The sequence below is a fragment of the Barbatula barbatula genome (genome assembly GCF_947034865.1).
Source record: "Barbatula barbatula genome assembly, chromosome: 6".
In the NCBI taxonomy this organism is placed as follows: Eukaryota; Metazoa; Chordata; class Actinopteri; order Cypriniformes; family Nemacheilidae; genus Barbatula; species Barbatula barbatula.
In genome coordinates this window covers 2,178,251-2,202,601 of record NC_136765.1, presented here as the reverse complement: position 1 = coordinate 2,202,601, position 24,351 = coordinate 2,178,251, and the positions used below count along the sequence as shown (strand labels likewise).

The window sequence follows — 24,351 nt, the reverse complement described above, 5'->3', positions numbered from 1 at the left end:
CCCCTGTTTGGTCGCGGGGTCTAAACGAAAGTTGTTTTAACACCTCCATTCTCTTCACGTCTCACTCTTATTTGTTTCTGTTTTTCTCATAAGCAAAGTTAATGTACAGTAAAACATGATTCTGTTGAATTGAGTAAACTTTACTTATTACAATTGTGTTCTTGTTTTTTTTACCAAAATTGTCATTAATATTATAGACATATAATTTTACTTGATTTATTCATGGTATTTTGTTAAAAATATGCTTTAAAGTACTTAAGAATATTTTGTGTTATATTGTTTACATCATTTTTTGTCTCAAGTAAATATCTGTGTCACTTTTTACAGTGTACTTAAGTGAAAAGAGCAAGATCATTTTCCTCTGGATTGGTCTAAAATAAAGAGTCCAAGAGTAAAATCAGGTTGTTTTTGTCCTCTCCACCTCTGACCTGTAATGTTAGGAGGCTGTAGGCTCAATGTGAAGATGTGCTGGTTCAGTTCCTTAAGAGCTTCCCAGCAGTGACCCATGTGAGGTCTATCTGGCCTCTGCATTACCTGAAGAGCTTTTACCACCTACTGCCTGATTAAAATACAAACACACACACACACTTGAACCACTCCTGAACCCTCCCTACCAAAATAATCTCACTGAGAACGCAACATGAAACTTTAAAACCTAAACTATGGCAAGATGAGAGTGAAATTGTTAAAACACATGAAGAGTCTGGAGGTGTTAAATGAATGTGGATTTGTGTAAATTCGATGAGAAATCAAAGAGATCTTTAATAATATTTACTTTTGATCGCAGACAAATCTGAGCTCAGTTTGACACATTGTTGATATCTCTTCTGAACCTCTAGAAGGGACATTGGTCTGATTTTGACTCTTTTTCTCAGGAGAAACACCGAGCCGCAGATGGGTTTGTGTATTGTGGTGTATTTACAGCAGACAGCTTTACTACAGGCTGCGGTATGACCTCATTATAGGTGTGGACCCAGACGAATCAAAAGACCGCAGCTTCTTAGCACACTTGCTCTTTTCACGAGTCGCATTGTGTCTGCGACTTCAAAAGCTCAATTGAGCAGAGCGCAGATCTTCTCCAGCTTATCACTTTCATTAGCTCTCTTTCAGCCCACAATGGACGCATATCTTCTCGGGGGAAACAATGACCACAAAGCTAATGCTTCAAATCCTTTAGCATCGGTTTGATGTGGGCCTTTATCTGCTACAGAATACAGTACAGCTCCACAGTTGAACATCTGAAACTTGTTTTCATTCACTCTTTAGACAAAGTGTTTCACAGTCTGAAGAGATGATGCTTTGCGTGTAAAGATGATGAACCATCACATTTCTACTTTCTCATATCTAAAGCTTTTCATTTTTAATTTGATTTATATGGTACAAATAAAGATACCATTTCAGAGATGTTTTTTCTGTTTTGTCTGATTCCCATTTATAGTTATATTTAGATTAAATTATCATTTTAGTTCTGTGAACAAATAACAATATTTTACCCAAATTTCAGTTTATTTAGCAGAAAAACGAAAATGGGAGAAAACGGTTAAACAGATATACATGTGTGTGTGTGTGTGTATATATATATATATATTATAATTATTTTATATATATAAATATTGTTTATATTTTCAAATTATATATAAAAAAAAATATATATATATCAATTATTTTAATATATTAATATTATCAACCCCAACACTATGTGTCATATAAATAACATAAACAGATGAACAGCATACTGACGGTATACTTCTCGCCACCCATCCAAACTGAATTACTCCTCTTGGCTATTTAAAGTGTTGGCTGTAAAACAGTCTTTATCGTCTTTCCACTCAAACTGTAATAATACAATCTTTACTACCTCACCTGGATTGCAGGCAATTAACTACCAGGTGACAGGAGCACAAATATACCTGTCCAACAAAACACGTGGAGCATTAAAAACCCAATCCACTTGTTTTTCAGAAAAGAGAACGAAACGCCTTCTTTGTTCGTGTTATCGTCTCTTTTGCACGGGTGTGACGCGGGTGGAAAAATCATATCTTGTAATTGTTTTATCAACAGCAAAGCTTTGACTTCTGCTAGGACGGTACACATTTCTGAACGACATTGAGGATATTAATCTTTAATCACTGCTTGTGTACTTTTCTCCAAGAAAATAAGTTTTCTCATTAACAATGTAAGACCAGCACAAAAATTGATTTTCGATTTAATACAGAATGATGAAACGACCATAAAAGTTAATCAAAAGTGTAGGCTGTAAACTATAAAACATGCATGTGCATAAAAAGGGCACATGCCGTTTTTGAGTCATCTTTAGATTTGAATGAATGCAACCCAATATGGTAATTTTTTACTAGATTGAAAAAAGTATGAGCAAAAAAGCAATTATGAAGCCCCAGCCCAAACCTAAAAATAGATTCAACAAACTAGTTATACATAGTACATACATTGTGTTTTCGAGTCATATAAAATACTTGAAAATGAACACTGTAGATTTGAGTATTTTACACTGTGCCGTTAGATTCAGCTTTATTTTTTAATGCAGCAACTGAAACCAAAGTGAGCAACTTCAAGCTCGCACTAAAGCAAGGTCAAAGTGCATCAAAAAGTTGACTTCCCCAAACCGGTCAAGAGGCCTTCTGGGTACAAAAAGGGCCTATTTTTCGTCCTTTAGTCTGTGACTCCGGTGGGCTGTGATGCTGCTGTGGGCGGGCATGGCAGCCCATGTTTGCAGTTGTCCCTAACAGCACCGACCGACTCCAGCCCAAACACCTGTGTTTGCTTTTGCGCTCACTCCCCCCAATCTCCTCGACGCAGGTCACATGATCGGCAGATAGCCTCGGCACCATGGGAATACAAAAGCAGGGGCTTTTAGGGCTGTTAATCATTAATGTCAGGCTTCCTTTTGCCCCCTCTCTTGACGTTGCCGATGTGAATGTTATCTTGCTCATGCGTCCAGGTCAGACGTGACTGCGGCTGGCTGCAGGTGAATGTGGAAAGGGTTGAACAAGAGATTGGCGTGTCATGAAGGGGCATGGTGGTGAAGATGACTCATTGGTTCTGATCTAAAAAAAAAAGATCACACCCAAGTTCAACTTTAGTGTCTCCGATTAACATCGCTGCATCTTACATCTTTTTATCAGTAGCTTTGCTCCCTAAAAATCAAACATGTGACTACTGGTAGGTCACGAATCGCAATTTGTGCTTAGAATTATCATCAAAGCCTTCACCAATAATATATGTCTTGTTTTATTTAAGCAGACGTCATTTTTTATCTGCTGCAAACACAGACATGCTTAAGTAAGAGACTGGAAACCAGACCACTTTTATTTTAAAGAAAAAGTACACCCATTAAGGAATTCCGTGTGACCCTCACAATCCCACACCATTCCCTTTATGTACCCCAAAACATGTGCTTCACACACATAATAATCATACATTCTTGTACGATTCACATTGTACAAATTCGTATGAACAAGCCATCTTTTAAAATAGATGCAAGTAGAGGCCGGAAAGCATCACAATGTGCACCAAATGGGCGTTCAAATTTCCGTACGCACATATCAGTATTTATTAAAAAATAAACATACGTAAATATGTGCACACCCATCACTCTTGACTGTGCATACGCACGTGTATAGTAAAACAAAAGTTGTTCAAACTACTTCTATGTTAAAGCTTATTGAAAATGTTTAACCTCTAGGTTGTGATCAATGCACAGAATAGCTTTGATTTATATGCATGAACATCACAACGTTCAGACGCCCTCCTACATTTACAGCACACACTGTTTGTTTGTTCACCCTGGACACCAACGATAAGAGTTCACCACAAAAATCACTAGTTAACCAGACAGTGTGCCCCCTCTCCCACCCAGCCCCAAACACACACAGATGCATTAGCACACTGTTCCTCTCAGAGAAATAAAAAGCGGATTACACGGAGGCATATTTTGTGAGGCCGAGCCAATGGGGAAATAAATAGCTGATGTGTTGAGTCAGAGCAGGTCCTAACCGTAGAGCGCCTTGAACAAAGGTGCCTGTTTACCAGCAGCAGGTAGAAGATGGATAGCTGGTTAAACATTGCAAGCATACCTGCCCGGTGCCATGGGCCGGTCAATGAGACCTACTGAGGGGACATTGTGTTGCCGTGTCTTATCTCTGCTGTTTTCTTTGAGTCCAGACCTGTTAGTGAGAGAAAAAGAGAAACCTTTGAGGAGATAGGATTGTAGTAACATTCATTTCATTTTATTGTTTTCATTTTGTAATGTTACAGTTTAGCATGTATGTACATTCGCTAAATGTTAAGCAAAGTCAGCAAATTTAAGACAAAAGGTGACAATGTTCTCTGAATGAAAAACTTGCGCTCTGCTTTTTTAATAAATGATCTAGATGTATTTGTTGTTGTAAAAAAACGTTATCATGCTAACATATTCAATTATTATCAAGCAGTGTAGTATATTTAGGAAAAAATACATTATTGGACATAAAGGATTGGTGGTTTTATATTTAAAAATTTTAAATGAAGACATATGAATAGTTGACAAATAAACCATACCATGTGCTCTATGGTGTTGAAAACAAATATGTATTTTATATAAAATATGATATACATTTTATCAATATTTCTTTTATAATATATAATAGCACGATAGAAATGTAGCTTTATTGTTAGTTTAATTTCTCAATGGGACCATGGGACACATCTGTCAATATTTTAAAAAGTAATTTCATCCATCTCTTCATCCTTGGCTTGGATTGTTCAGTTCTTGATAAATATACATTTTATTATAATAAGGTCCTGAATCATATTGCGTTTTCCCTAATTCTTATTTTTTATATAATTTCAGTGTGTAGAAGCTCAACTGTTGGGGGACAAAATAAAATTGTAACGCTTAAAAAAAGCCAAATGCATAATACACACAGTCACTAAATTAAATGCGTATGTCTTTTACTTCTCACGGTACACGACATCTGAAACACCGTATGACTGCATTTTTATTTTAGCACGTCTCGCATGTGTATATGCAAAAGGCCGGCACCACAGGGTGTGTTTTTCTTCGTGTGTGTTCCCACAGCCGTGTTTCTGACATGTTCCCGTACCTGCTAATCACCCGGATTTTGTGTTTCGTCTCATATGAGTCAGTTGTTCACAGCCATTTCTGAGCAGTAGAAATCTGCGTCATGTTTCAACACACTGGCTCTCAGCACTCATAAATTACACAGCGGTGGCAACTTAAACAAGTGCTGAAAAGCCATGAACAGAGCTTTACTTTACCATCAGTGAAGCATAAGACTGCACCATCCCACACACAGACACACACACACTTACACTAGTACCAGCTAGCTTCCATCCTACTCAGATAAACAAATCATATGACAACAAATAAATATCTATGAATGAAATATCTACTGTTTTAAACGCATGATCAGTGTCTTAACATCATCACATGACTTAGGTTGTTTCATTTCACTTGTTTTCAGTTGCCAGGATGTAACGGGGTGTGGGGAAAACACATTTGCAAATTAATAGTCGGCATTAAAATGCAAATTTAAATAAATACAAATACAGAGGGTTTAAAAAGGTAAAAGTAAGAAAATAATCAAAAGGATGAAAACATAACTAGCATTCCTAAATACAATATTACGAGGTAAAGCACACGGTTTTAGCTGGAACCTAGAATGATTGGTTATGTGACAGGAGACAGCTGTAGAGGCGCTCTGATTGGCCGATTACACACAAGTAAGTACATGTCACGTATGATTCTGTAATGACAATTTGTAAACTCAGAATTTTCTAACAGCTGTGACATTTACCATCGGACCGCTGCTACATCTTGCATAAAAGAGTGTTGACTTTAGAAGTAAAATGTTGTTAGTTGCCTCCTTATATTTTGGTTAAATAATTATAAAAACTGACTTTTATCATTTTAATCGAATGTCTTAATGCAAATGTATTGTAAATGTCTAAAGTGTTATAGTCAGAGAAACTGCTCATTCTAAGACTGTGAAGAGCTTGTCACGGGTTGTCACCTGTGATTACTGTAAATATTACAGTAAATACAACGCACAGCCAACGACCACCTATGATGCTATGAACAATGTGCTTTAATCTCATGAAAATGGAAAGTGATTTATTTATCCAATCTGACTTCACGTCCAAATCCGCATATGAAGAGTGAGCCCGTTTTTAAGAAATAAATTAACTGTATGCAAAAACGTACTACAGTAATACCATTGGTCATTTTTGTAGGAAACATTTAGGTTGTTTTTATTTTATGCTCGGGTGCCAAATATTACTTTTTCATTACAAAAATACAAATCTACATTTCTGTTTTATTTAATCAACTTTTATTTATTTTAAAACATTTTAATGCCTTCGTTAACACAAAATGAAATAAATATACACCACAAAACGCTTATAGTAACAAATAACAATTACACTTATACTCACAAAACAAAACCACGAAGCATCGTATTCAAATTGCTAGTATTACCCATAGTTTTACATATTAACTGTAAAAAAACATTCAAATGTAATGTTTTGACGAAATCTTTGTCTCAGGTTCCTACTACAATAACTGGTAAGGGCTGATCAATGCAAACATTGAGGTCTCTTTTGCCTAATACACAGAATAAGACACACACTCATGTGTCCATGTGACAGTAAAAAGGCAACGCAACAACACATTTAAACAAATGAAGGGTTTTATCTCAAATGTTAAGGAGCGAAGCACGCATATTCAAAATTTAGGCCCATTTGTAGCATAAGCAAAACTTGTATTTTCTAAACTTTGTAGCTGTTCTGAATTGTTTATTGCAACGCCAATGATTTTTTTCTCTCTTATGCGTCCTCACCTTTGTAACAGTGTCTTAAAACAAATATTATATCCAAAATAAACTTCCAGCAGGATATTAATGAAATTAGTGCTAATCTGGCTCTCAACATTTTAAGTTGTTTTAACAAATCTAGTCCAGCTTGAAGTAAATAATTTATGATACGAAAACTGATCAGTGGTTGACCCATTTAAAATTGTTTAAAATTTGTGAGTTACATAGAAAACGCTTTGGTGTCAAACTTTTATAATAGAATGAGCATTTATTCTCTTTCACACAAGTCATCTCATTGTCATCACGTCTTTCTTTTTTCACTTTCGTTCCCATCAAACAAATGAGTCATGCAGATGTCGTATCATTTCATTGACTGCTACTCATTTGTACGGCACGGTGAGATCAGTCAGATACAATTAGCACAAACTGGGCCCATATTAGAACCCTTATACTGAAGGCATTGTCCTCGAACGGCAATCTTGACCTCTTACTTCTCCCCCACTTTCCTCCTTAAACGACAGCACATGCAAAGGTGAAGCCCCGGCACAGAGATACGATACGCAGCGCGATTACAGACCAACAAAACGTCGAAAAGCCACGCGAAAGTATCTAAATGAGCATACAGTACGCCATACAATGAGAATTAAACGCGCGGGGCAGCTGGACTCTTATCTGAACGAAACCGAGCAACAAAGGATCCCTAAGACTAAGAGGCTTGATGCATGAGAAAGCTATGGGCCGGCTATTGTGACTGCCCTTCTGCTGAGCAAATAGTCCAAACTGTTCATTCCCTGTCTTCCATTCTCTCGCCGGCACATTGTTTGTGTCCTTGCATTTCATTCGGCAAGGAAGATTGCTCTCAGGCCCAGTAAGCAAACAGTCCAGAAAGGAGCCGGCTATCTTCTGCTGTTCCCAGGAGAACTAGCATTTTGATTTGGGCTCCAAGCTGTCAGAGGATTGGAGAGTTGATGTCAGGGCGCCTGAATTAATTGCTTTAAGCCGAGGAGGGGGCTGACTGCGTTTATCGCCAACTGTTCAGTGACATGTTTCCTAGCAATTACGCCCTCAGAATTGTAGGCACTTATATTTCGTATACGTGACGCGTCAGTCGTGTCGCGTTTCCATTTCTGTTGCATACTACATCGGTCGTCCAAGAAACGCAGAGATTTGCATTTTCTCTGCTTGCACACGCAGTCCTGTTGGAAAAGCATTTGTATTTGTCGTAAAGCCCAAAGCCGGTAACTTTAAACACCATTAAACATTGTAAATGATTTCGTACAGAGTAGCGTTGTGCGTGACTGTTTCTATCATCTCTTCTCGTCAGTCCCTATACTAGCTCCGACGCACGGTGTTTGCAATGTCAAATTATTATGGTTCTATAGCTAAGCGCCTCTCAGACATGTCACTCATATCCGTCATCGGATCCCGTCGTCATTTTAAGGCGTCCTCCAACAATGCGTTGTTTTGCATGTAAAAATGGCTCTGTGGGTAATTTGCATCGGTATAGTCTGAGAACTGTCTATGGGAAGAGTGACCTTAGCGATGGGTTGGGCCTTTTTAACGTCCCGGCACACAGTTATGGTAACGGTTGTTGGGAATAATATGCCACACAAAGCCTTTTTACTGTCGTGTTTCTCATTTCCAACATGAATTTCACATGCACTGATTTATCTCTAGGGTTATTGCTTTTAATTCATCTCAAGGGCCTTGTTAACGCTCACGCTGGTGGATTGTCTTCACCTTTACAAATTGGAAAACAAAGGCTTGTAATCGAATAGAGATCATAAATCAGATGGCACGACAATGAGGGCAGCTCTTGATCTAATGGGAAATTGAATTAAATGGTCCGCCTTGTCGCTGTCAGCGTCGAGAAGAGAGGGGTTAAACATTGTGTGTCAGGGGACTGCTTCCGTGTAAAATCTCTTCTAACCTACCGCAGGCTTTTAACAGGCATTAATCTCTTCGTGATAAATGCATTTATGCCGGATTAAATTGAAGATTGCGTTTAGTTTGAGAGAGGGTTGAATTGTGTGGGTATGAGTTGGGGGATTTACTTCAACAGCTTTCGGTGTGAGAGTCTCCAGGGACGCGGTGAAGACGAGTAGAGATCCTGGATACGTGTTTACTAGCTGCTTAAATTTGCCCGTAGACATGCAGAATTATTGAATCAACCTGTCACGTTTGCTCACGTCTACTTTTGTTATGTGGTGTAACGAAAGCCTTCATGAGATCTTTTTAAAGTTGCACATTTCAACAATATAATTACCTAGAGGTCCCACAGCCAGATGATTTTCATCTATGTGTCCTCCGTGAATGCTTGGAGGAAAATATCCTCATGAATGTTTTATGAATATGTCCATCACCCTTCAAACTACAAGCTCCTCGATGTAAAAAAATGCAGAAGTCACCTTTAGACACATAGCATAAATTGGACAAGATCCATCTCGGAATAACCTATTGCCTTTGCCATTCCGGCATTGGGAACACATGCAGGACAAAATCTGATTCGCTTTTGTTATGCAGGGAATCGCGCAGGGGCATCTGGGCTTGTTTGCCTTTGGTGAGAAATGGAGATTGGTTTGGAGGTCTGAATGAATTGCTGGCGTCTGTGTTTATTGCTTTCATTAAGATTTAATGAGTCAAGTGTCCTTCGCACTGACATAGATTTTACCCACAGCATTTGACCGCAGGAAATGTTGGGTGAGACTATTGGCATTCCATGTAAATGTGTGCGTTAATGTCGTATGAGTCATTTCATTTGTAATATATATTTTTCAGATGTAAAAACAAATCCACGGCCATGAAAGCAAGAATGTGGTTTGGCCTGTCGCGCTCAACAACAATTTCACACCTTGCTACCGGGTGAGTGTGAACACAACCATCACCCATCACACAACCGCACGATTTCCGACGCGTCTACACAGATTCTCTGGTCAGATGTAGGCCGGCAAACAACTGCCACAATCATGTAACCATTGAAAGAATTATAAAGGAGCTGAAGTTTTGGCCATGCCCGTTCCAATGAAGGAACATCATGCGTAACAAAGGTGCAAAAAACTATTTGATGATTCATGTCAAAACAATGCCGCCTATTTTTCCCATTGCATCTTCTGTCCATTATGGTTAAAAACTTCTGGGGTTCTTTTCTCTCCACACATTTCTATTCAACTTTTTTATACCACAACTACAAACTTTCTCTTAAATACCTTGAAGACCTCAAGTCATATTAAAGATTTTGGAAACATATGTTGTGTGACTGATATTCCCAGTTTTTTTTTAACATCCAACATCAAAAGCCATGCATTTCTCCAGACATATAAGCTGTATTCATTTGATCCAGGATCGTTTTGGGTTGTGAAATGCCTCTTAACAACTATTGAATGTACAGCTACATTAGATCAGGTTATTGACTTATAAAAGCAGTGCGTGTGCGTCAAAACATGGACCTCAAAACCAGTTTTATCAGACAAAGACGGCAAACAATAAATAAACCTTATAAATACAGTTTAAGAATATTCATATTTTTAATAATAATTCTTAAGCTATTGAATTGTTGGTATTTAAGTAGCCTACATTATTTAGACATCGGTGTGTCTTTCTCCAGTATTTAATGTTTCTGAATACAATTGTATTGTTTTGCTTCTGATTTATCTATATATACAACCAACATTGCTGCAATTGTATTTTATAAAAATGTTATCAATATTTGTTTGAAATATACAGCAGCCAATAAAATACGGATGTCGGATTAAGTCATCGAAAATGTGTATATCATTGATGTAAATCATTTATAAATATGAACTAAAAGAAAAGACATTTTTAAAACAAAGCCAAATGAAATACATTTATTTTTCTGTGCCACTATTTGCATGTTTTTTTGTTGGTCTAAATATGCTAGAAGCAACATCTTTGTTTAAAATAAAGAATATAGGACGTTATCAAGAATAATATATTATGACAAACTGACTTGTAGGATCGAAACAAAACGAAACGAATAGCATAAATGAGTTTATTTTAAATAGTTTAAATAAAATGATTATCTCTAACATAAGTGGACTTTATTTCCTTCGATTGATGTTGTAAATTTTGTAATCTTTAATCGTAATGTAAAAGTAGTGTTTTGGGAAGAAACGGTTTGTCTAGATTTTCGTAATCGCATTGCGCACGGTCCACAATTGTGTTTAAGACTAAAACCCTAAAACGAATCTAATCCTGCTCGACATATTGCCGTGAAACTGCCTTTCTAACTTTAGGCCGCAGATTAGACTGTGTGTCTGGTGTTGTGCAGTAATATAGTGTGGGACAGCCGCAGGATTAGAAGAATTTGGTCTTAAGTCGGGATAGTGTGGCCGGTCCCTCCCCAGCAATGGGTTAAAGCGGCATTACAGCTTGTAAGATGGGTGTCCCGCAGATCTCCCGGGAGACCAGTTCCACTTGGGTGTTCCAGGACGTGCAAAATACTCACGAAAGCCATTTACATGACCTGATGTAGTTTATGTCACCGTGCACTGTCATGTCACTCGGGTCAGACTATTTTTACAATGTCGGTTTCTGATCCCAAATGAGGGGTTTGATAACAATTAACAAACATTACGCAATTCCTGGCAGATCAGTTCATGCCCGTGCGCGCGGAAAAAATGAGAATAGGCTGCATGACGAAATTTCCATATATTTTAAAGCTATTTTAAAACAATTATTTTACAAATACTAAAAGGAAAAAGGTTTGTACGGGTTAATAGCATCACTGATTTGATACTTCACCATGAAATTAGGTCAAAAATGTTTTCAAGAACTTGGGTAACTTCTGAAACTTCTCAATATGAGCACGAAGAACTTGTTTACGTGATATGCAAATGAAGGGTAACATCAAAAAGCAATTAAATAATTGAGAAAGAAAGCAGCAAGTTTGATTTTTGTGGCTTATGCCAACCTTTCAAAAATCTAAATCTAGATGTAATATATTTCTATAGGCTACATTTTCATTTTATTCATTTAATTTAACTTCTATAAAGCAAAAAAGCATCGTAAATAATGTGAATAAAATCATATATGGTGTGCTTCCTCTCATCATTCTGTGGATTTACATGTTCATTTATGAGATGCTGTTTGAATATTTTAAAACAACCTACACAAGATAATAGCAATCGATTTAAAGAAATACTCCGTTTTTGTTAACATTAGCTCATTTAGTTTTATCCGTCGGTAACTATCTTTGTCGTGATTGTTGAACGTCATTTTGAATGTGAACGTTCTTCCTTTCGTTAAATGAAAAAACAAATGCGCATCGTGTAAATGTTTTCTTTTAAGAATCGCCACAGACAGGCGTCAGGTGAAAAACATGACCAAACCTGAACTCCGTGTCTTGCGCTGGACTTATCGGAGCGACGAGCAATTTCTGTCCCGGTATCATTGACATCAATCAGCTGGAATCGCCATTTGACAGTCGACTGAAAGAGCCCCTTAAAGCAACACTTGAGTCGCGTCTCTCCAAGCGTTTAACCGTATTGCCATCACGAAATCAGGCCACGCGAAATCCCTCTAAAGTCGCAGCACGCGTGGAAAGCGGAATAAAATGTGTAAATGCTCGTACCTGGAGCCGGCAGGACGCCTCTCTCTCTCCCGATGCCTTCTGCACAAAGCTGCGAGCCTCACGCCATTTATTTGAGCTCAAACTCTGTCACTGTTGACTTTAGCAACAAAGCAAAGATTTCACTGCCCCGCTAGTTTAAAAAAATGATTATTTTAGCAAGATATCGATCAGCGCGCTATAAAAATTCAGCCTAGCATTATGTGTAAAACGAGGCCACCCAAATTTAATTTCTGTGCAAATTTACCCAGAAGTGACGTGCTCTTATTCAAAGTTTACCCTCGCGCGCTTTGATTGCTCATGTACACATCCTATATGTATTAATACCGCCTTTTCATTGTTTACCGCGTCGTGTTTATTCGCAGATCGTGGGGGTTTGAAATACAAGAGCTGAAGACACAGAGGTAACAAAAACTGGCCTCTTTTGCCATTACTCTATAGGTGAAGGGGAATGCTCTTATTAGTGTGCACGTGAGGCGACAGAGGGACGCATTGATGTCTACAGATGACTTCTCGTGTCTACTATTAAGGGGGGAGCACTACATGACACTACACGAAGGGGACACGAGGAGCAATGCATTCCCTATATGTGCCCCATGATGGGATCACTTACTCATTCTTTATTCATATGTTTTATTCTAGTCATAGTAAACTCATCTAATCTGGAATAACGCAAATGTAATTCTTGGGATTATTTTTTGACTAAAGAAATCTAGAATAAATACAATACAACTGTTATATTTGATTATTTTAGTCAGTCTGCAGTGTGTGATTTGCCGAAATGTTCTCATTTTATCACGCAGCTTCTTGAGGTCTCACCTTGACCTCTTATTGGCTGATATATATATATATATATTATAGTTTTGAATGAAAGAAAGTATTATGAATGCATGCACGTAACATGGTGTTCATGTGATTATTAACATGTTTTGGTATGGCGTAGGATATTGATTTATTTATCGCATATTGCTCCCTGAAATGTGAATTTTATTGCAATAATTCATACCACAAGGTAAATAGCGTGTTTTTGAAAACTGCTTTTTATTATGGAGATGATGAGCCACAGATTTTGTAATACATGTTTTAATGCATTTAAATGTGCACAGCTTATAATATGCATGCAGAGTATTTTGAGGTGTGCCTACTTATTTAGACGCAGAACCAAAAAAAGTGATCAGCTATTTTTACCAATAATAATACAATAAAAATAATGTTTTGTTGTGTGTGCGAAATTTCAAACCTTATATTCCGATTGGTTATGATATTTTATGAGTTCCTTTTTATTTTTAGGGTGTCTGAGAATTTAGAAAAGAAATTCTAAGCATATCATTCTGGAAACAAAATTCACACTTGAATCAATTAGCTGTACAAAAGCAAAATTTGTGGCTAATACAACATTATTGTATGTTAGATATCGATACAATTTTTTTATTCTATTGACAATTCGTTGAGCAAATGTCTTGTTGTTATTATTAATATTATTACCATTTTCGTTGGTGTTGTTTTTGATGATGCTGTTATTGACAACAGAGGACACAATCATAATTGAGAAAAAAATCCAAATAACACTTTAATATAGATTCTGTTCTTGTCATAGACTACAAGAAAACACATTTACAAGCCATAAATAAGTTTACACAAACGATTGAAGAAGTTCAATCCGTCCGCAGCCATTCCGTGCGATTTGGTCCATTTTCAAAATCCGCCATGAAGAGTTCGTCACATTGTCAATGTCAACATTCTTTTACAAAATATTTACTAACCAGCATGAACTAAATGAACAAGAAACGTCAAAAAAAGGGAAGAGTACAGATATACACAAGCATTTTACAAATGTACAAACGGTCGCTGGGTCCGTGGGATCTTAGGAAGAGTTCAGGATGGGCCTGGAGTAAACACCTTGATAATAGGACGTGTCTGGCGAATCCAGGCCCGCTTTGCTCGCCATGGAGCCCATGGATAACGCGCCGGCCATCGGAGAGCCGTAACCGTAGTGCATCACCTGCTCGTATGTCTTTAGGTCCATTTTGTGATGCTGTTGCTCCGAGGACATGAGGTTGTTGATGGAGAACGGGTGGTTGAACGAATAGTGATGCTCCGGCTTCAGGTGTCCTTCGTGCGCCAAGACGGAGTGATGCTGCGCCAGGAGGTGCTGCGCCTGGGAGGTCGGGGAGGCGGCGTGATCCGGGCTCAGACCTTGAGCCGACTTCATGTCGGACAGGGAGCGTTTGTGCTCGGATGAGTTGGAATGTGGAGATTCGTTGCCGTTGCAGCTCTCGGAGCTGCTGTTGGATCCACCCTCGGAGCTTTTGTGCCCCGGCTCCTTGCACATTTTCTTGTCGCACTTGAAGCGTTTTTGCCTCCTCAGATAGCAGCCGTTTTCAAACATGTTCCCGGAGTCGGGGTGAAGGGTCCAGAACGAACCTTTGCCCGGTTTATCCGGGGACCGGGGTACTTTCAGGAAACAGTCGTTGAAGGACAGCGAGTGGCGGATGGAGTTCTGCCAGCGCTGCTGGTTCTGCCTGTAAAAGGGGAAAAGGTCCATTATCCACTGATAGATCTCGCTGAGGGTCAGCATCTTGCTGGGCGACTGCTGGATGGCCATGGTTATCAGAGAAATGTACGAGTAGGGCGGCTTGGCGTGCGTGTAACTCCTGCGGTAGGTCTTCGGGTCCCTCGATCTGTTGATGTTCGACTGGCCGTACATGGGGCTCATGGCGTTCATGTTGCTGTACGAGCTCAGGGCGTTCATGGAGGGCGCCTGCGCGGTCATCGGGCTCATGGTGGGGCTTAGGGCTGCGCTCATGCCCGTCATACCAGCGCCCATGCCGGCCATGGCTCCCGCGCCGGGGGACATGCCCGTCATGGAAGGACTCATGCCCGTGTTGACATAGGACATGTTCATGCTGTTGGCTGTCATGTTTGCGGTGGAACTCATTCCGGACATGGTCATATAAGTGTTCATAGAGTTCATTCCCAGGCCGGTGTTCATGTTGCCAACCGAGGTGTAGCACTGCGAAAGAAATCAAACAAGAAAATATTTTAGGTGCAGTCCGAGTTGCGCTTTTCTTGACAGTTCGTTTTAGAGCGCATCTTGCCAAAGAACCCTTTTTTTCAAAAAAATATAATAAATAAAAATGTATGCGTAGGTATATTCAGAATATTTGATACACAGTCACAGCAACTGTTAATGAAGTAATTGTTAGATAGGATAGGTTGCTAATATCCGACAGAACTGCGTGGCTGTCTGTCGCGTTCCTTACAGTAAATAAACTAATACATTTCATTTAAAATATGAGATTGAAATAAAAAAACAAAAAACGAAAAACGCTCTGTTGTTTTCTCATCCACAGTAAAAACCACCTGCGTCCAATTTTAGAAAAGAAAAAGAAAAGTTGGAATTGCATGTCGAGCGCAACTTTGTCAGGATTGCGCGCGGATGATGGGGGAGGATTTGGAGGAGCCTCGAGTCAATATTTGATCTGAAAGTTAATATTATCTCAGGGCTAATATTGAGTTGTATAAAACAGGACGAGGGAAAATACATTTCTATTTAAACATATAGCTATATTTAAGGCGCGTCACCCACCTCGGGCTCTCCGTAGTAAGCGCTCCAGTCTGCTGCGTGTTCGTGTCCTTCCATCTTGACAGCGCCGAGCATCCTGGATCAAAGTTTCGCGTACTTTTCAAAACGTTTCCCCTCGCGGGAAATGCTGCTGCTGCTGCTGCTGCGCGTCCTTTGGCAGCCAAAGGTGCTTGTTGGGGACCACGTCGCGTCGTCGTTGCGCTCTCCTCCTGTCAAGGGCTGGCGCATGTGTGTGTGTGTGTGTGTGTGTGTGTGACCGTGTGTGTATCTGAGATGAAATGACGCCTGCTGCTGGCTCTTAACGCAGTGATATAGCTCCGTGCGCCCGGGCGAGCCTCCAATCCCTACTGCTTCATTCGGCCCCTATTTGAATAATCTGCTCACACCTAGGCGTGAGACTTCTCCATTTGCCCCCCTATTGTACACCTGCGCAGCTTGAAAAGAGCAGCCCCGTTTGAAAAGATTCATTATATCCTAATCTTATTGTATTCCGGCGGGAGAAAAGGGGGAATTTGAGTTTTCAGGGCTGAGAGAGGAGTGGTTTGAAATCACATCCAGAAAAAGTTGGATTGAAGAACAACAACGACTCTCGGATCAAATAAAAATGTATTGTGAATTTGTGGTTTTTACAAATCTATTATGGGCTTATAAAGTAAATGGTGGTCGGTAAAAACACAGATAAATCCCTCACACGGGCTTCTCGTGCACATTATGAATATTTTCCCTCTTTTGTTGAATTGACCACTGAATCCTCCCATGGCTGTTTGTTGAGTCATAGCATTAATGTGTATTTTAATGCACTTTGCATAAGTGTAAACTATAGGTGAGATGGAAACGTGTGTTTATATTATGTTGTTTATTTTGAGATCATTTCGTCTATTTTGAATTAATTTGTTTACCTGCTCGAGTTTATGTAACTAATAGCGGTACACAGTTTGCAGGTCATCTGTGTTGATTCTGCAGCGAGATTTGATTGCCTTCATTAAACAAAGTGGCCTAACATTTATCCTCTGTGTTTGACTATCCGCCATAGCCGCACTGCGAATGCTGATGCGCACCGTGTGATATATATGTGTATTAAACGCGTCGTGCTAAAAATGGATATGACTGGATTAAATATATTTATGTTTTGATTTTCTTTTTTGGCCAGTTGAGTGCGCCCTCTCTTGGTCTACAAAATTCAACCTGACTTATTTACAGATCGGTTTCAAATCATTTCAAATGGGTACATTTGTTGAGACCTTATGTGCGTGGAAAAGGTCAGAATGAACCTTTTTTATCTTTAATTTGATTCATTCAAATGTGCAAACTTTCATTTGATCGTTTTAAATTCACGCGGTCATTTATGGGCGCACTAGTCTTGGAAACATGATTTTGTTTGTAAGTCAAATAAAAGAATCATACGGACGCTATTAACTCAAATATTTAAATATAATATTAAAAATCACATTTTATTATGATTGTTATTAGTTATTATTTATTTAAAGATTATTGGCTAAATAACAACTCTTATTCGATTTGACACGTGCCTTACTAGCAATATGTTTGAGTGTGTATTTGTGTAGCACATAAACACAATTTGCAAATGTAATCTCGAAGTTTATTTGGACCTCTCCGTGATGTGTTTTGGTTGTTAGAGACGTTCAATGAAAGCATGTCAAACACAATTCATTGTTATATTCTGTCATGCAATGTATAATTGGAAGTATGTAGGTATCTGATTAATTGTATTACAAATTTTGGCCCAAATTGATCAATGTATATCTTTAGAGAATCACAGGATGAACCATCTTTAAAAATAATATCAAGTAAAGTACATATATGGTTCCCCATTGGTTTTGAAAAAGTTTTGTTGTTTAAAGATGCAGATAAACAGAAATTAAATCATTTCCTTGTGTGCTTTTTACTCCATGTAACTGTTCCATCTCCATTTCACCATGGAGATTGTTATGTCATTATTGTAATGACAGATATAGTACTATTGTAATAACAGGCTCTAACAACAAGCACTGCCATGTCGCACATTCGCACAAACAGACAAAGTGGTCTTTATACGCTGTATATAACAAAGTACCAGCTGACGTATCATTTCTTTTGGTTTCCTTTTTACATTAAGACTGAAAACACATATTGAATACTGAAGATGAAATGAAACAATTTCAAAATTGACCAAAAGCTAAAGGCCAGTCTTCTGACAATATACGCATCTTTGTTTCTAGTGTTAATGCCCTGCTGTAGTAGGGCACTATGTTCTTTTGGAATATTTTGTTTCAAGTTAATCATTAATAGAAAAGGCACGGACTGTGAACGCATTCTGTGTTGAAGGTCACTATCTTGTATTTGGTGAAAATGCAAAAGGTCTTTGAGTAAACACACCACGTTGGAACATTAGTCCATACTTTGTGCCCGAATGCCTCTGAACCTGTGTTGGCATATGTCAGGTACTTTAGACCCATCAAAACACAACTGACGAAACGATTGAAAAATGCGGCTTATTGAGATGCTTAATTGCTGAGCCGTTTCCTGAAGGTCTTTTTTTATCTGCATGCCTCGATCATTCCTCATGCGCTTCAGCGTTCTCTCCGTGTTGCAATGTGCTGTCACTGTGGGTGGCGCCTCGGTGATCCACCTCAATCTCTTACATTAGGGCCTGTATTCTCAGCAAATATTGCCATGGGATCTCTAAACACTGACCTCCATTCTGCTTTTTGTTGCTAGGAATTGATGTTCGAGATCGCAGAGAGGTCAGCAAGTTATTTTTAAGATGCTTCTCAAATGAGGATAGATAGATTGATAGATGGATAGTTAGATGTGAAGCAATTGTATAAAGTCAAAAAACAAATGCTGTCCTTCTGAAACCTTTGGTCTCCAGATTTTTTTTATTTTGTTCCTTTTGGCCTTTATTATTAATACCCGTTACGTCTGTCACTGGTTTTTGCAAAAAGCTAGCCAATGAAAAGTATGAAAAAGTGCTGGTCAACTTTGACAACAAAGTATGTAATCATTTAAAAGTTTGAAAAGTAAATTTGGACATTCAAGGTTTCAGAAGGACAGTGATGATATGTTCCTATTATATTGTTTCATTAGTTTCTCATCTCCTTCAAACCTGACTTTCTTTCTTCTGCAGAACACAAAAGGTGATCATTAAAGAAGGTTGATAACCAAACAACATTGAACCCCATTGACTACCATTATATGAACACAAATCCACGGAGATATTTCTCAGAATATCTTCTTTTGTGTGTGTTCCACATACTGTAAAGTCGAATAAACGATGCCAAAATTTGTATTTTTGCCTCAACTCTCTCTGTGAGGCCGAAGGAGTTCTTTCCATTCCCTGCTGTTACTTGCAGGAATGTGCTACTTTGCAAGCGCCTCTTGTTAACTACAGAGACCTTTAAACAACACCGTGTTTGTCTAATTTACTTTTTTTACATTTGCACTTTCGCCCCGTTTATCTGATGCGATACAAAAGGGCCAGCAGGTTAAGCTCCCGATTCAACTGCGTGAATCCGATAACTGGATCTCCCTCTCTTTTTCCAAATAAAAGATGCAGAAACGTTTGCCGCACGGTCCCTGTGACGACAGTAAACATTCCCGAGCGCAACAGAGGTTTGTTCTGGCCATTATCCGCCACAGCTGTGACAACCCCTGTTGGCTGCAGGTTTGCAGCCGGCCAAAGCATGTTTACCTGGAAATGAATCTCAAAAGTAGTGTGACGGGGAATGCACACAAGCTGACCCCGGTCGGATGCGAGGGGGAAAAAACGCAGACTCGCCATTGAAATGCCATTCAAAGCCAGAGGGGTGGTACGGAAGATATTGCACAGGGGTCTGGGTGCAAACAGCGGCGTAAATGGCCTAAAGGACTTCCTCAAATACGCACGTTTTTTTTATATTGAGAAGCATTGGCTGTAGGGGAGGCCTGTAGTGCACCGCTGTTTGGTCTGTATCCAAGGCCTACCGCAATACACTTCTCTTGTCATGCAAAAACGAGCACAACACAAGCGTGCATACCTCAAACAAGGTGCCAATCCACATCCCAAGCGTACCGAAAGGGCCCGAATGCACAAAATCAAATATCTCTCCGACGGGCAGAAGTTAAAGTATAGAAAACATAAACCAGGCCCTCGAAGGCTCGAGATTAAGTCTGTTAATTGATCAGATTAATGCGTTCTTATGCTTCGGCATGTCTGACAAACTATTACTTCTCTGCGGACAAAAAGGTTCGGATTATTTTAATCCGTCCATTTTAATGTACGACGCGTCAAAAATGTCATTTCGCATAACCCTTGGTTGCTATTCATCAGTGAGGGAACAGCAAAGTCAACACACGTTTTAATTACAAGGCGAAAGCAATTAAACGTGAGGACGAGCGTCAGTATGCTAATGAAACGGCGGCTCCCGTGGGAAGAGAGGCTCCTAAATATCACCGCTATCACGAGCTCCGCAAGTCGCCATCGCTCACGCTCACCTGACACATTTTCACCTCTCGGCTGTCACGTCTAAAGCAAACACGGCCCTGACTGGAATTAATTCATTAGGGAAAGTTATTAAAGGGGTGACAGCGTGTGCAAAGGGAAGTTAGAGAGAGATTATTGAACGTTATTTGTTGCCTTTCCGTCTCTCTGTAACTGCCGGTGGGGTTGAAAATGCTCCTTTTTCACATGAATGGCAATGTTTCAAGGGTAGAGTTCAGAAAGAACTGCAAATCTGAGTATTTTTAAGTCAGTGCTAAGTGATGCAATTGGTCCGAGTCCCTGTCACTTTCAGTTTTACATCATTCAGAAAGCTTTTGACCGTTCCTATTTTCCATTATTCCAGTGTCTGTCAGAGAAAATCTCATCTGTGTTCCAGCCTGAGAGATGTAGTGAGTGTGGCGTCTACACCAGACAAGCCAGATAACTTTTAGTTTACTTTCAGATTAACCTGAAATCGTAACAGTCTTTGCTAGAGGAACATGTTATTGCTCGGGTTGAGCTTTTTCATAGCTCACGAGATCTGATTTAGTTCTCAGTTAAAAAGTTTTCAGATTATTGAAGATTGAAAAAACATCCAAGACCAAGTTGATGCTGAAATGAAACACAACTGACTTGTCAAGATTTGTCAAGCCTTCAAATAAAAAAGTCAACATTGTTGAAGTTAGGAGAAACACGAGACTAATGGCTGGAATAAGACTTTTGCTCAAATTTTGCCCAGATTTTCATTCTGGACTTGTTGCAGAAAGTCTGTGCCAGTCTCAGATTGGATCAGTTAGTTTGTTTCTATCTGAAACTTTCAAAAAGTTTAAAAAAATCTGTTCAGAAGTCTCGAAGTGTATTCCAGCCATTACTCTCAGATGTTTCTTCAATCTTCAACAATGTTGACTCTTGATTGAAGGCTTGACAAATCTGAGGTCAGTTGTGTTTCATATAAGTATCAACTCAGTCTCGTGTGTTTCTTCAATCTTCAATAATCTTCGACAAAATTGACTTTTGATTGCAGAGTTGACCAATCTGAGCTCAGTTTGACACATTGTTGACATCTATTCTGTAACTGGGACATTTGTGACATTTCTGACTCTTTCTCATCAGAAATATCTGAGATGCAGAAAACCAGTCTACTCTCATTGATGTCTTGACATTTTTTTTATTTATTCTTATGGGTTTTATTGCTCTACTTAGTTGTTTAAAGTGGTCTCTGAGTCCGGCCTAACAGGTGCTCAGCTAGTTTAGTCGGCCTGCATCCTTATCCCCAGATCCCCTCCACTTACCGTGCATCAAAGCTATACATTTTATCAATAAGTGTGTCTCCTAGGAATTAAACCCACAGCCCTTGCATTCCCAGCACATTTCTCTACCAACCAAGCTAATAAAACTAATAAGTAATGAGTTGTTGATTTAAGTAATGTTCTTGCACCAGACAACCACTGCAGATTGAGTTGTTGGTGCTAATGGTGCTCTTATTAACATGGACCACGTTCCTGATAAAGAGATAATAACGGTCAGCTGATTGTTGTTGCAAAATAAGTCCCAACAGTGTCATCAGGACCCCAATGTGGAGAAGGGTCTTGTTACACTGACAACCAGCCGACTGCGCATAATTCATCTTATTGCATGTTCACCTTCCACTTTTAAGCAGCACCGAATGTGCGTTGATTATTGAAAAATTACAGACGAGATTTCTGTAACATCTCAATGGTTTGTCTTGCGAGAATTCTGTCGTGCATTTCCTTCCTGGCTCACCTGAAGATCCATCCATATGCTGATGGCCAATTTGTAACGTTTACTGAAAACCAGCATGGGGGAATCCGGGGAACCTCAACCTTTTTGTCATCCCGTCCTTTCATTCAAAAGTCCCCCAGACACAACCGCCCTAATATCAGTGTACAATCTGTGTTTGCTTACCCACGAACAGCGGCTGAATCTGGGGAGGGACGCCCATAAATTCAAGCTCGGTTTTACAGGCCCGGATAGCCAACAAGCTAGTCTGCTAACAAGTTGTCTCCAATGGCACAGGCCCTTAACAGATTAGCACCTCATCAACCTCCCGTGGCTAAGGACAAATATAGCCTTCCCTCCCATAAAACACAATGGGACCGCCGGTGATAAACAACACCCCAGCGGGGGTCCGATTCCCCCTCGCTAAACTTCCTGACCTACCCCTTCTCTCTCCCTCACAGCTGCTTGAGTTACCAAACCCTGCAAACCAGGGCCCTGAGCTTCAATTGGAGACTTGTGTGTATTTCAGGTGAGCAAATATTGCCACTTGCTTGAGAGTTCAATGGCTGTCCCCTTCAGAGGTTGCTTATTGCGCTCGCTCGCCGGTAGGTGTGAAGCTATGGGAATTCCTCTCGGCACAGCTGGAGTCACCCCATCGCCGATTGTCCCTTGGATTTCTTTGTGGATTCCAGTCATGTGGCTCATTTCTCTCGGACGTAGACTGCTGTAAAAAAGGGAAAGTGTTCTCGACTCGATGAAACGCATTTGGTTTAGTTCATCGGTGGACGGCCGGATGCATAACCCAAACAGGGGACCGACCTTGCAGAGCACTAGCTGTTTTTGAGACGTCTTTGTTCTCAATAAACATTTACTAAGGTGTTAACAGCCCATTATGATGTTTAGCTCCTGCCGTGGTCTTAATGTAAAGACAATTTAACTTTTCACTCTACCTAACAGCACTGACCCCTGGCTTTATAACATCCGCTGTTTAATGTACGCAGTACTTTGGACAATTATTTAACATGTATATTTCACTTACTTTTAATTCCAAATGAATAAACGGTTTGTCACCCTTCCAAGTCTGACATTACACGCGATGCAACCGCCACTCCTGGGTCCTGATGCAAAACAAGCATCTCACGGTCATTTTTTTCCTTAGTGAAGCACCGAAAAAAGTTGAAATTATTTTAACTACAATAGCGTGACGGGCACCAAATTTGCTTTTCTTCACTTTGCATGATTATTGAAATGTACCTTATTAGCTGCAGTCACTTTGTCCTCATTGCAAAGAAAGCATTAGAATGATTTTCTTGAATAATTGGATTGATATTTTCTATTGCCCATTTGTTCTATTCAAATGCGGCAGGCATGTGCCCAGAAACCAAATTCTCGTGCAGTCATTACATCACGACTGGTTGAGTTTTATTTTGAGCTTTCAATTGCACTTTATTTGACATAAACACAATAATTGTGACTACGTGTATAAATGTAGGTTAGGAGTTCCCAACAATTACCCCAAAATAAAGTGCATTTTAAATAAAAAAGACATACACATGCAGTCTTGAGTGTGTTCTCTCTGTGAACAAAACCAGCACTTTGTCACTCAAAGCTGATAGAGGACAATCCATCCCACTGTCCCTAGCGTCAAACACGCACAGCTGGAGAGTACGGCTAGCCCAGCATCAGTCAATCAAAGGTGGGACGCTCCGGTGGGGGTCCGTGAAATAGATCCTGGGCTCTCTCACACCTCAAATGAATCTGCTCGCTGATCCTGTTTACTCTTTGTGTGTTTGCTTGTTTGTTTGCTATAATGCCTGTTGATGTGAAGGCACAGAGCAGCGAGACGATGCTTCACGTGGACCACCCCTGGAGTTGGCTGAGGAATGCTGATGCCGGGGACCGAATTGTGCTGTGATGGAGGTTTAATATGCATTCATGTTTGATCGCTGGCACATTTATAAAACGGCGAGAAGGTTACGTTTATTCTGCAGATAATATTTACAGTATACCCGGCACACTGAAAGCAGCTCGGACGCAAATCTCACAGATTTCAAGATAATCTGACAGACGTGCTTTATTGATTTCTTAAGGGCGGATATACATCAAATACATTTGAAATTCAACTTCGTGCCTAATGAATTCTGTAACA

General features: G+C 39.6%; 1 protein-coding gene and 1 long non-coding RNA gene across 3 annotated transcripts; both read right to left on the bottom strand.

Annotated features, from left to right (window-relative positions):
* Positions 1 to 1,798: 1,798 nt before the first annotated feature.
* Positions 1,799 to 12,815, bottom strand: LOC306895632. Of its 2 annotated transcripts, none has more exons than XR_013786805.1 (3): positions 12,421 to 12,706; positions 4,015 to 4,184; positions 1,799 to 3,065 (listed from the first exon to the last, which is right to left on the bottom strand). It is a non-coding gene; the product is annotated as an uncharacterized lncRNA (long non-coding RNA). The 2 variants fall into 2 exon arrangements; XR_013786804.1 differs by having other exon boundaries at positions 2,038 to 3,065; positions 4,095 to 4,184; positions 12,421 to 12,815.
* A 1,147-nt stretch (positions 12,816 to 13,962) lies between these two features.
* foxa2 (forkhead box A2) lies at positions 13,963 to 16,455 on the bottom strand. The gene is made up of 2 exons (XM_079459000.1): positions 16,007 to 16,455; positions 13,963 to 15,430 (listed from the first exon to the last, which is right to left on the bottom strand). Exons 1-2 carry the CDS (start codon positions 16,076 to 16,078, stop codon positions 14,282 to 14,284), a joined length of 1,221 nt encoding a protein of 406 aa, XP_079315126.1. The 5' UTR covers positions 16,079 to 16,455; the 3' UTR covers positions 13,963 to 14,281.
* Positions 16,456 to 24,351: the final 7,896 nt, after the last annotated feature.

Bases quoted from the DNA above. Each gene is read 5' to 3' on its own strand.
- foxa2 (XM_079459000.1), bottom strand. From the start codon at position 16,078: ATGCTCGGCGCTGTCAAGATGGAAGGACACGAACACGCAGCAGACTGG. The intron at 15,431-16,006 runs GTGGGTGACGCG...TTTCTTTCGCAG, and splicing joins CTTACTACGGAGAGCCCGAG to TGCTACACCTCGGTTGGCAA.